The 14,050-nt window shown below is 44.9% G+C and overlaps 1 protein-coding gene across 1 annotated transcript in view; it reads right to left on the bottom strand.

Moving 5' to 3' along the window:
- SPTBN5 (spectrin beta, non-erythrocytic 5) overlaps positions 1 to 14,050 on the bottom strand; it is a 2,284,272-nt gene that overhangs the window by 1,998,416 nt on the left and 271,806 nt on the right. The window contains exon 9 of the mRNA XM_086937224.1: positions 143 to 375. Within this exon, the coding sequence (XP_086793350.1) occupies positions 143 to 375 (233 nt within the window). The remainder of the gene's footprint in view (positions 1 to 142; positions 376 to 14,050) is intronic.

Genomic DNA, 14,050 nt, shown 5'->3' with positions numbered 1-14,050 from the left:
TACTCAGAATTAATTAAAATTTTGCCCTGCGCTCAGTTTTTTTGGTTCGACAATTTGGCACGGATTATTAACCTGATATATTAATGGTGTTCAATGAACATTGTTTTTAGGAGGGGTTGTTGTAGAATGGACTTTCACTTACCGTAATTTGCAGAGATCTACCAGGGTCTGATAGTCCTGGTTGAGTTTCCGTACTCTGGACTGCAGCAGCTCTGGCTTGGCATTCTTGGCCTTGGTGACCTCTGTTGCTTGATGGGAAATGTGCCGCACCAGGTCTCCGTGGGAAGAGATCTGGGCTTCAGCCAGACTGTGCTTCTGTAATAAATCTTCAACTTCCAGAAGTTGTTTCCCATAATCTCTAGAACTCACCAGGTCCTGAAACGAAGGGAACAAATCATACAGTTCGTTTTCCCACTCCAGATGACCCAACACCAGCCTGATATCCAGACATTTATTTTATCCGATCAAATGAATACTGGTATTTGCTGGATCACTGAGACAGCAAGTAATCGATGATTCCTATGATAAAAAGCATCAATGATAAAGGGTGTTTTATTACATGAAGAAGAAACAAATCCGCATAACGCTAAGTAAGAGATTATCTCCAAGTGCCAAACAGACTATTAAGATCCTATGATCCTACTGAAGCTCTTTTGTTTGTTTAGTCTTTTCTATGACTTAATTAAAAGCTGGCATGGAATGGGAAGAAAAGGGCAAAGGAGAAGACAACATCTTCAGACCAATAATTAAAAGCAGTTTTGTGGTGGTGCACTTACTTTGACGGTCTTACATTGTGGTAAATACATCAAGAGTCAATACATCGCAGATACGCTTTACTGCCCTTACATTGAGAGTGCTTTTTGCAGAGGTAATTTTGAAAATGTTTCAAGGCTTGTAACATTTTATATATATACACACACACACACACACACACACACACACACATATCTATCTATAGCTGTTAAATACCAATTGGAAACACATAATTGTTTCTCCCGCAGGGTTATGATCTCTGTAGTGCACATAGTGACAAAAAGTGAAATACGTAAAGTGCAAATGCAAAACAGTACATGGCTAAAGGATGGAAGCAAAACAATATTTTGTTTGTATCATTGGTTATTCAATTAAAATGTTAACTCCTGTAAAACAGTAACAAAAATGTTTTTAAAACGATCTAGAGCAGCAGTATGAATGTTGAGAAAATTAGGATATTTCTGATAATTTTGCCTTGGGCTCCGATCTAGGAATTTTTATATATTTAGAAATGTACAATTAAGTCTGTTGGATTCTAAAAAGTAACAGTCTTTTTCACTTGTTGTATAGATCTGTCTTATTATAAATAAATGAGGACCCTACACATAACAGTTTTGGAAGGTTCTCATTACTGCAATGTTAATCATTGTGATAAGTATTCAGAATGGATCAAGCAAAAGACCTTGGAGTTCAGATATTAGTTATTTTCCAACCGATCACTGCTATCAGTGTATCAATTACTTTCCTTACAAATCGTGCTAGTTGATAGTTCACACTATATATTGTTAGCCAAAGACGATTTCAAATCCAATACCTCAAAACTTGTTAACCTTATGTAAACAATATATATAAAAGTGACATGTGCAATGTGAGACATAAAAACAACCAGTTCCTTTTTCTGAGAGAAGTCAAAAAGTCTCATAGATGTGTGTACAGTTCTTCATTCTGGTTCAAACCATGTGGGGTGTGAGTATGTAGGTTCAAAATGTACCGTGATTCCTGTTGTCTTAATCTACGTTCACAGTCACCTCCCCGCTCATAATGTTGTACTTGTTTGATTGCATAGAATTTAAATTTCTTCCAATCACTCTCATGGTGGGACTCCATGTGCTTGGCCACTGTCACTCCGGTCCTTATTTGTTGTTGCTTGCACATGTTCCAGAATTCATTCTTTGAGTTCACATATCGTATTTACCCTATATTTTAGGTCACATGGGCATTCAATTACGTACACCATGTATTGACTTTTACACGTAATGTGTTGATTTATTGTCCATTTCTGTTTATTGTAAAATGTAATCTTTTTTTATGTTTGGCGATTTGGGACACTTTATAGTTATTACATTTAAAGAAAACTGCATGCCTTATCCTACAAAAGGTAAAATAATTTAAGTAGGAAACCGAAGTAGGAAACCGAAGATAAAAACTTTTTTTTGTAATGGTGCGGACGTGACCAAGGTCCCGGTTTTTACATATCTCGGGGTCCTCTTTGATGAAAAAGGAACCTGGGGTCCACAGCAGAAGTTCAAAAGCAACACCGTAGCCAGGTCTACCTCAGCACTCCTGGGTTTTGCTAAGCGGCTGGGGGCAAGACCAATGGAGGCAATTTTAAAAATGTATACATCCAAATGTTTGGCTATTGCTACTTATGGTGCATCTCCATGGGGTTATACATCCCAGGATAAGATACAAGTGGCGGAAAATAAGTTTCTAAGGACTCTCCTAGCAGTTCCCCAGTCGACTCCAACCTACTCTTTACACACAGAATTAGGTTTAGGCTACATTACAGATCAGTTAAAAGTTGCCCCACTGATCTGTTTGGTGAAAACTTCGTTGAACGAAGAAATCACCTTGAACCATCAGATCCTCAGTGATTGTGTATCTATGGACAAGGTAAAAACCACAATGGACAGAATGCAGAACAATGTCATACATTCACCCCAGTACAGAGATCTGGGCCTAAATCCTTTGGTTTTTTGCACTCCACACCACCCCAGTTCAGACATGGCCATATGCAAATCAGTCTGACCCTGTGCCTCATGGGAACAGTCCAGCCCGAACTGCCAAGCCATGCCTTCCCTGGTCCGGAAACAAGCTTCCGAGGACCGGTTTCTGGCATTCCAGCCGTCATCAGCCCGGCTTGCTTGAATCCAGTGGTGTGGAGTGCAAGGGACTCACGTCTGAGCATACCCATCCCACTCGGGGTGACAAATGCAAAAACCACAATTGATGGACAGAATGCAGAACAATGTAATACATTCACCCAAGTACAGATATCTGTGCCTAAATCCATCGTTTTCTTTGCACTCCACACCACCCCAGTTCAGACATGGCCATATGCAAATCAGTCTGACCCTGTGCCTCATGGGAACAGTCCAGCCCGAACTGCCAAGCCATGCCTTTCCTGGACCGGAAACAAGCTTCTGAGGACCGTTTTCTGGCATTCCAGCCATCTTCAGCCCGGCTTGCTTAAATCCAGTGGTGTGGAGTGCATGGGACTCACGTCTGAGCATACCCATCCAACTCGGGGTGACAAATGCAAAACCACAATTGATGGACAGAATGCAGAACCATGTCATACATTCACCCCAGTACAGATATCTGGGCCTAAATTCATCGTTTTTTTGCACTCCACACCACCCCAGTTCAGTCATGGCCATATGCAAATCAGTCTGACCCTGTGCCTCATGGGAACAGTCCAGCCCGATCTGCCACTGGATTCAAGCAAGCTGGGCTGAAGACGGCTGTAATGCCAGAAACCGGTCCTCGGAAGCTTGATCCGGTCCAGGGAAGGCATGGCTTGGCAGTTGATTAGATTCCGTTTTAACCTAATCCATTTAACCCTAGGAGTTTTTCCAACATGGGGCAAACCCGAAAATTCTATGCCATGCCCCAGTGACAATTTTTCTACACAAGACACGTTGAATTTCGTTATGTTCTGTGAGTACTATTCTGAGATCGAATTTTTTTTTAACTCCAATCTTACGAGAGGCGCGTTTTTTACAAGTTAGGCCCGCTTTGTTGTATTTGCAAATGTTAAGTAGCACGCGTGATATCTATTGTGTTGCTAGTTTTTTGGTGGCTGCTGCCCGGATCAATAACAAAAAGATTGTCCGCCCATAGCATCCTTGCCTGTCTTTTAGCTGGTTTAGCTGTTTGTAAATAGATGATGTATACCTTTGCTTTATTGTATAATGCACACTGATTGCACTGATTGTATATATATCAAATTGTAATTTTTTAAAGAAATATGTTTTTATCTTGTCTTTTATGATTTTAAGTAATCGAATAAAGTGTTTTGAATTACTGACTGAAAATAATCTTTGCAACTTCACAACCCAACCTGAAGTATTTTTCCTATCAATACTCAGTTGCTGACCTGCAAAGCTCATACCTGTAAATGCACTTTGTAAAACCTCATTCAATCATTCACTACTCCTTTTTCAAGAATATACCTTATTCACAAAATGAAACTATTGTGGGACAAGGAAAAGAGCCATGATACCTGAAAAGTATACTAAAAGTGTCATATAGCTAATTCTTTTCTATATAGTGTGTTAAGTTAGTATGAGCTTATTAAATGTTTAAACGCCATTTTACCTTTCTGCTTCATTTTGCACACGATACATAATTGTTGTTTTAGCTTTCAACCCAGATGAGCTTCGTGATTTACTTGAGAAATAATATGTTATTGCTCTGATATCAGTTTTGCTCGGTACACTGCCTGCACAGTGAGTGCTGAAGGCTGCAAGGATAACTCGACACAATGTTGTTGTGAGGTCTGATCTTCATACTTCCATAGACGTAACACACATTTACAACAGAACCAAAAGATAGAAGGTTTTTTACTTGCGCTCAAATGTCAAAAAGTATAAGAACAATTATCAAAAGTTGCTACCAGGGATAATAGTGACGTCTATCTAGCGTCATAAGTGATGTAGTGAACTACACACAAAACATTTTTACACAATATATCCCGAGCATGTCTGAATCGTGTACAAAACAGCAGTTCAATAAAATGACGTGTTCCAAACTCTTATATCAATTTCTTCTTCTTTAATGTTCTTTTCAAATCACAAATATCTCCTCTGATCACTAGCCAACACGTGTTTCGTCTATTTACAGCAGTCTATGCAATTAGACTTCATCAGGGCAGTTCAATTACTTGCGATATGGTGTTTGTCATTGGCATTTTCGTCACAGCGATAATATTTATGTATTTAAAATCGTCGGAGAATGGTCTCATCATACGAATTAACAGCACCTTGGTTTATTTCAATGAACACGACCAGCGTCAGGGCTGTTCCAGTTTCCACGTCCGTTTTGTTTGGAGTATTCAAGTCCACGAAAGGAACACGAGTGCGGCGTCTAATACATAAATATTATCGCTGCGAGGAAAATGCCAAGGACAAACACCATATCGCAAGACATAACACACATGCTGCTGCCAAAATCTGGCTCTAGGCGGGTTTTATATTGTTGTGCTGAACACACACGTAACATACTTGATGGTGCTTCGCATGCAGAGAGCTGGTGGAAGATGATGTGATCCTCTGCCACTGAGATTTTGAGGTATGGGCCCGCCCTGCTAAAACCCAAATGAGACCTTCATAGATATAAAATACTATGCTAAATAGGGAGGGTGAGAATTAGGTGTTGTTAATTCCTATTCATTTCAGCATCTTAGTATGCTGTCACCATTCGCCTTTTATGGACTAATAACTATGCTGATAACTTTGTTGCTTATAATATGTTTGCTAGTATTGTACAAGATACTGCGTTTGAGAACCCTGCATTAGTAAATAAATATTTCAAATATGCACGTGTCCTCATTTACTCCACGTTCTGGTTTGCAATGATTATATAACGAAAGAGTGTTCATGTGTTCCACAATACCTGAGGTAATCTAAGTTCATGTTCTAGTCTGTCTAAGCATTGGGACCTTGTTATGACCAATGAGACACTGTAGCTAGCTCGGTAAGGGGATTTTAGGTACTGAGGTGAGATTTGGGCCATCCTAATTCACTGAGGTTTCAGGTCTCAATGCACAGTTCTGTAGGAGAATGGAATTCCCGCTACATGGCGCCCAACGTTGTTGGCCTTATATCATGACACTCGAGTAGTATATCATTCAATCCTTAACCCCTTCACTGCCGTTTCCGGAAAATGGTGGTGTCGGACAAACCTACCTATTTTTAACATAGGTCTTTTTCAAGCTTGAATCTAATCTAAAACGGTTTCCTTGAATTACTACCCAGTTGTGCTACAAAGTTTACTTTGTTTTTCGTATTTCCTGTGCTGTCAAGGCTGCCGTGGACATTCCGCAGCATAGTCGCATTGCGGTGCAAGATCATTTGCGGATGTACAATGTGCCTTTGGAAGGCTTGGCTGTGATCATAGTGGTAAGTGCGGATGCTGCTTACCCTTACAAACTATTTTATTCGTGGGTGACGTTTCCGAAGGTGGACGCGAATTCTGGTGTGTCCCACACATACACTCCCACGGCTGTACCTAATGAGTATACTCCGTACAGGGCACAGGAAGTTCCTATTGACGTTTGGCAGCATCGAGGTTGGTTTGGTGGCGCCCTACCCCATTCTTTGAATGCTCCGAGATTAGGTCCTTTGTCCATTCCAGGCGCTAGTTGGCCTGTTTTGGCTGGATTTACTCTTCATCCTCTACACGGCAATTGTAACGTGGCTGAACTTCGACGACTACATGTAGTCGCAATTGCCGTGATTAGAGCCTTAGTGCATTACATGGGCCGTAATCTTCCGGGTGGAGCCCCGGGGGGTGCGGCTGGACAGGGTGGTTTGAAACTCAGTCCCGTCATGGTCAATGCCATAATGGGCAAGAAGCCCCAGGATAAGGATGATTTTCCTTTCTGGCTTGCCGAGAAATTTGACCAGCTTGAAGCTGTATTTCCTAATGCGACTCCTGGTGAAAAACACCGGATTCTTACGCTTAGTTTGCCGAAAGATTTGGCCCCTGAGCTCGTTGACTGTGAGACCTGGGGTAAGACTTTTGCAGCGGTCTATGCAAGGTGCTACGGCACACCGTCTATGTCTGTGCTGTCTACGGTCCTTAAACGTGTTCAAGATGATCACGGACCAGAGTCTGCGGTTGAGTTGGGCATGCGCCTGTGTGGCACCTTTGATGTGGTTTGCGATCTCATACTTGCTAATGTGAAGGAGGATGCAGTGAACTTTCAGGTTGCTAACGCTTTGGTGGCGCTTCCCGGTGCCGAGAAACCCCGACAGTTAGCGAAAATTATTGTGGCGGCTTATAAAACCGTGGGTCGCAATAGTAAGGGTCTTAAGCCTTTTTCTGTTAAGGAGAAAAAGCGGCCCCAGGGACAAACATCAGAAACGGAAGTTCAGGCCAAGTCCAAAGAACAAAATTGGCCTAAAAAACAGAAACAGGGAAAGCAACAGCAACAACAACAAACCCAGGCTTCTCGTCTTGCGTCTCTGTTGCCTGCGCAGTCGGAACGTGTTTATGACTTGCGCGATCGCGCAACGATTAAAACTCCTGATCGATTTCAGGCTTCTGACCAACGCTCTCCTCGTTCCTTTCAGGACTCATCTGCCCCGACAACCGGTGGTGGAGGGGGCGGCAGGGGTCCCGGTGGCCAGCAAGGACGTGACCAGCCCCGCCCGAGGAACGGAGCCGAAAAGCAGGAAGGCGCTACGCCTAAGAGACCGCAGTTTGCCAAGAAGAAAGTCGCAGCCTTAACAGCGCATCGATATGCCACAGATAGTGAGAACTCGGCTTCGGAATCTGACGTGGGCTCTGACCTTGCTGGACAGCGTGGCGGAGATTACCATAGTGAGAGAGGCCCTGCGTCCACTACTGAAGGTGACAGCGACTGATACTGATGTTGTGATTGAAACAGCTGATACAAGAGTTGCTCCCCCTGATAACTTTTTGAAATTGTCCTGTTAATCGAAGGTGACATACAGCGAACCATAAAAGGGGTATTTTGGGAAAATCTTTCGTCTACATATGACATTTTGCTTTCGGAGGCTGACTGGCTCCCACCTTTTGTTCTTGCAGCTCCGCGAGGGGAGGAGGTAATCCTACCCAGTTTCGCGAACACAGTCTCGAAAGAGGATGCGCTGCATTTTGCAGAAGAGTGGGCTCTGGCTCTATCGCCGGCTGTGTACCGCAATCAATGTGGTTGGGATAAATTGTCCCCATGCCACAAGATTCCTTTACGGTCTCAGCCACAACCTCAAACTCAATATCCCATACGGCGTGAAGCAAAGGCTTCCGTCGCGGCTATCCTTGAACAATTGGAATATCAGGGTGTAATTGAAACATGTGTGTCACCTATGAATAACCCTCTTTTTACTGTAAACAAGCCAGACGGTTCATATCGTTTGGTGTTGGATTACCGGCATTTGAACTCGCATTGCCGTAACTGTGCAGTACAGAATACTCAGGGCTCTGCCCTAGTGAATAGTCTTGTGATTTCCATTGCATCATTTACACTGATGGTTCGGCGCAGGTTGCGCATGGCTCTAAACATGCCTACGTTTCTGCATGCGCCATTGTGGTCGGTGCCATGGTGAACGATGAGTTCAAGTCCAGTGTCGTGCACACGCAGACACTAGGGGACTGCGCTGCACAATTAACAGAGCTTCGTGCTTTGATGCTTGCATTGGAGTACGCTGATCCTAGTGTGACGACACTTATCGTAAGTGATTCTTTCTACTGTGTCCAGTCTTATAATGAGAACTTGTACTTTTGGATTCAGAATGACTTTGTTGATTCCAAGCGTAGCACAATCCATACTAATATAAGAAAGAGAGAGACCAAACCTTTGAGGCGGGTAATCTCAGGAACCACAGCACCAATCACAACCACAAGGACAGTTGCAGCAGAAGGACATAGGCTATGCAGACGCCCACCATATACATTTAAAAGGTAAAAGAACCGTGCCAGCAAAGTAGTCCCTTGTGGGCGTGTCTGCGTTGTGCTGTGGGCGTGTGCTGGGGGCGTGACAAACGCTGGGGGCATGTGGTACGTTCCGCCCTTCATGCCATGTCTCATATTGTGTGCAAATCCCACCCTGCTCCCTTTAAATACCCCTGCACCCCATAATCATAACCCACCCTTACTCCTTAAAATTCCCCAACACCCTTAAACACTAACCCATCTTAACCCTATAAATATACCCTGTACCCCAAAACCCAAACCTATCCCTAAACCCTAAAAATACCCCTGTACCCCAAAACCCAAACCTAGCCCTGAACCCTATAAATACCCCTTTACCTCAAAACCCAAACCTACCCCTGAACCCTAAAAATACCCCTGTACCCCAAAACCCAAACCTAGCACTGAACCCTAAAAATACCACTGTACCCCAAAACCCAAACATACCCCTGAACCCTAAAATACCCCTGTACCCCAAAACCCAAACCTAGCCCTAAACCCTTAAAATACCCCTGTACCCCTAAACCCAAACCTACCAATGAACCCTAAAAATACCCCTGTACCCCAAAACCCAAACCTAGCCCTGAACCCTAAAAATAACCCTGTACCCCAAAACCCAAACCTACCCCTGAATCCTAAAATACCCCTGTACCCCAAAACCCAAACATAGCCCTGAACCCTAAAAATACCCCTGTACCCCAAAACCCAAACCTAGCCCTGAACCCTTAAAATACCCCTGTACCCCAAAACCCAAACCTACCCCTGAACCCTAAAAATACCCCTATACCCCAAAACCCAAACCTAGCCCTGAACCCTAAAAATACCCCTGTACCCCAAAACCCATACCTATCCCTAAACCCTAAAACTACCCCCGTACCCCATAACCCAAAACTATATCTGACACCTTAAAATACCCAAACACCCCAAAACATATACCTCAGTACCCCAAAACATATACCCCTATACCCATACTTACCTTATCCAAACATTAAAAAAAGCATGCTTTTCCCATTCATGCATTTACAACAAATTTCGTTGTAAATGTATGCGTGGTAAAAGCATATAAAATGCAATGCCATGCGTTATAATGGCATTGCGGAGTCATGGTACTTTTGTAACGAAAGTATGCGGAGTGATGGTATGCGGAAAGAAAATTGTGGAATAATGGGTGTTTACCCTCCCCCGGTAAGTACATTAGTGGCACGGCGGGCCACATCTCCAAGCAACATACTTATATTTTTTCACCACCCATTTGAAAAATGCACAGGTCTCTCTTATTTATGGCCAGCACCGACATACACTTTTAGACACACCTCCCATCACAAGTTCTAGAATTGCGAACTTTAGAGCTAGGGAGCTAAGTTTGAATCTCGGCATCAGCTCAACATCCTGTGATTCCAGGCAAATTGCTTTGTCTCCCCGTGCCTACCACAAATGAATATGTTCTTCTGTTATGTAAATTGTGCTCATGCCATGTTGTCAAGTTTGTGCTATATAATATTGCAAGGAAAAATAAAGTAGGGAAACTCGAGTTCACACACTACTGAACGCGCACTCTTAAGTGCATCAGCAGTGCACTGTGAATCAGAGCGTTTCACAGGTCTGTCACAGATAAGAAATGCTATCAAAACGAAATCCTATGAAACAATATACTACTGGCCGGCAGCAATTCATACCCGGACAACTTTGGGACGGGCTGCTAGTGAAACATAAAATGATCTGGGTCCGAGTGGCTGAGCTTAAGGAGCAGTTGCCACTTGTGTTTGTGATTCATACTCTCGGCCATCAGCGTATTGGAGTTCACACTGTCGGTAACTCGCTTGCTGATGAAGCAGCGAAATCTGCAGTATCAAAATATTTAGTTGCAGCAGTTACACAGTCCAAAAGTAAAATAGATGATGACATCTTGCCGGCAGTAGCTGCCACTGAGAAGGGAGGTAAATATCCTGCTGGGTTCCCTTCAGAGTACACATACCACTTAAGTCCTGATAAGGTTCCTTATGTGAAAATTCCTATGTTGGGGAACGGATGATTCCCAACTCGGATCGCAGAGCTACATTGATTACAGCGGCGCCTGAAGGTGTGGCGTCTGCGCATGCGGGCGTCTCGGCCACTGTAACTCAGCTACAACAACGGTTCTGATGGCGGGGACTGTACAAACAGACGCGCGATTATGTCCTTCAATGTGACATTTGCCAGCAGATTAAGCCTTCAACTGCTACGCGTCCGCCACAGACACAGTTGTACATATCTAATAAACCACTGGGTTGCGTTTATTTAGATCACTGCGGTCCTTTTTCTTCTGATACTGCGTATAAGTACATCTTAGTAGCAGTTGATTCATGCACACGCTTTGAGTGGGTATGGCCCCATCGCAGAGCTGATTCACTGACTGTCATAAGAGATTTGCGTGTCTTTGTAGGGATTTTTGCCTGTGGTACCTTCCATTCGGATCAGGGTCCGGCTTTCGCCTCTAAGGCGTATAAGGATGCTATGATTTCATTGGGGGTCCAAGTCAAGTTTTCGTCTCCGTACAGACCTGAGGGTAATAGTGTAGTGGAACGAATGAACCGTGACTTAAAGCAATCTTTGACAGCTCGAGTTATAGGCACTGGCAGAAACTGGTTGACCCATCTCAATGGCGTGCAGCGTGCTCTAAATAATCTCCCTAGAAGGTCTCTGGGTGGCGGACTCCGTACGAAATGCTCTTTGGTATCAAGATGTATGTCCCTGACCTCGACGGTCTAGACTGCGTGGCTCAAGCCACGGCCTTTGACGTAGATGAACATTGCAATGTTTTACAGGATCTACAAAAGACCAGAGACAGTCTTGCAAAGGAACATTTGCCCTCCACATCGGATGATGCGTTGCAGATCCCGGTAGTTGGCTGGCTACCCAAAGTTGGAGAACTGGTTTGAGAGAAGATCGATAACAAGAAAGAATTTGGTCCTTCCTATCGAGCACCGGTTCCCGTTCTTGGAGTGAAGGGCACAAGAACAGTCATTTTACCACCACTTCCAGGTCGTAAGGAAAACAGGTTTATCTCTATTGACAATGTCAAGATACACAGGGTGGCCGATTCATCATAGCATGACTCCGGCAGTCTCCTGTCCTTCGATGGTGAGAAATTCTGTTTATTATTATTATTAGGGAAATTTATAGAGCGCCTGGTTACGCGCCCCGGCATGTCCCCGCGCTGTGGTAAGTGGAATAGACAGTCCAAGCAGCCAACACAGTTGCCTACCCTGCATATAAGTGCGTCTTAAGTTTCCTTCTAAAGATGGACTCTGAAGACTCCAAACGTAGCTCAGTAGGCAGGGCATTCCACTGCTTGGCGACCAGATACCTAAAGGACCTGCCCCCCATGCGAGCCTTCTTTATTTTTGGAACTTTCAAAAGCCCTATATGGGAGGAGCGCAGGTCCCGCAAAGGCTCATACCGAGTGACCAGACTCTGTAGCGGAACAGGGGCTTTGCCGCTCAAAATACGGTGACACATAGATAGGGCCTTAAACTCCACCCTTCTCCTGACAGGAAGTCAGGGCCTGGAGCGCTGTTTTAGAAGGAGATCTCCTAGGGAGCCTCAGAACTAAGCAAGCAGCTGCATTTTGCAGCACCTGCAGGTGAATAATGACCTTACCCGTGGCCCCCAAATACAGCAAATTGCCGTAATCTAGGCGCGAGGTGACGAGGGCATGCACAAGAGTCCGACGCGCTGTAATGGGTAGGAGGTCCAAGACCTTCCTCAAGGTCTTAAGAACTCCAAAGAATACCCCCACCACCCGGCCAATCTGGGGGCCAAAGGCAAGGCCAGCATCAAGCCACACTCCAAGATTCCTTGCTTCCTGACAGGGGACAGGGGTATCTCCCAGACAGGGTGGCCACCATGCCGACGACCAAACAGATGGACCTACCCCCACCACGAGTACCTCGGTCTTGCTACCGTTAAGCTTCAAACAGTTGGCGGACATCCAGGTTGCCAGTTCTTGCATGCAAACTCTGAAACTGTCTGCCGCAAGACCAGGCATGCGTGAGAGGGAGATGACCAACTGCGTGTCGTCGGCATAGGACACCAGGCGCAGGCCATGACTCTCAACTATCGCCGCCAGCGGGGAGACATAGAGATTGAACAAAGTTGGGCTCAGGGACGAGTCCTGAGGGACGCTCTGGCCCAACATGATCTCCCTTGAATAGCATTCTCCTAGGCGGACTTGATAGCACCTGCTTGTCAGAAAAGACTGGATCCATCTAAGTGCTGCTCCCGATACCCCACCATCATTCAGACAATGTAGCAAGGTGGAATGTGCTACAGTGTCGAATGCAGCGCTTAGGTCTAAGAGAATCATGGCCATGGTCTGGCCCTCATCCACACCCTGTTGTAACGCCTCTACTGCCATAAGAAGTGCTGACTCTGTCGAGTGTCGAGGACGGAAGCCAAACTGAGAATCATGAAGCAGAGAGGCCTCTTCCACAAAATTCATCAGTTGAAGATTTACAGTCTTCTCCGCAACCTTCGCCATATATGGCAGCAGAGAGATGGGATGGAGATTTTCTAGTTTATCATAACTGATGTTAGTTTTTTTTTGCAGAGGGAGAACCACCGCCCGTTTCCAGGCGATAGGTACAGTATGGGTCTGAAAAGAGGTGTCAAGGAGATGACGGATATAAGGCTCCAACACATGCAAACTACCCACCAAGCTTTTGGGAGTGGTGGGGTCCCTAGGAGAGCCTGACTTGATAGATCCACAGATTTGGATGAGTGCCTCAGTAGGCGGGGTAGTGAATGTAGTCAGCATCCGTTGATCCCCCCTCATCCTGGTTTCCTCCTTGAAGTCAGGGCCTTTGCTAGCTTGACCCGGAAAGGCAGAGTAAATCTTTGCTACTTTATTAGCGAAATATTCTGCTATTCGATCACAGCTGTCCACCTAGCAGAGTTCTTCTGGAACTGCCGCAGGCTTCCCAGCCGAAAGGGATTTATAAATTAAAAACAGTTCCTTCATGGAATTTTCTGCTTCCTTGATCCTGATGTCATAGTACGTCGTCTTAGCCTTCCTAATAAGTCTGTGATAGGTACGTCTGCTAGTTACATAGTCAGCTTTAGCTTGAGTGGCAAAGGCTGTCCTCCACTGTCTTTCTGCGCGTTTACACGCGACCTTGGCCGCCCGCACCTCCTCGCTAAACCATGGCGCCGTTCTCCGAACGCGGCCCACCGATCTAGCCGGGACGAGCGGGGCAACACAGTCCAAGGCCTCAGTGATGTGTTGATCTAAATTTGCATTGGCTGCCACCACATCCCCTCCCCCTGGGTTGCCGCCCACAACAAGTGCCTCATTGAACCTAGCTTGGGAGAAGGCAGCCCA

Source organism: Lissotriton vulgaris, chromosome 9, assembly GCF_964263255.1.
Source record: "Lissotriton vulgaris chromosome 9, aLisVul1.2, whole genome shotgun sequence".
In the NCBI taxonomy this organism is placed as follows: Eukaryota; Metazoa; Chordata; class Amphibia; order Caudata; family Salamandridae; genus Lissotriton; species Lissotriton vulgaris.
This window is presented reverse-complemented; position numbering and strand designations above follow the sequence as displayed.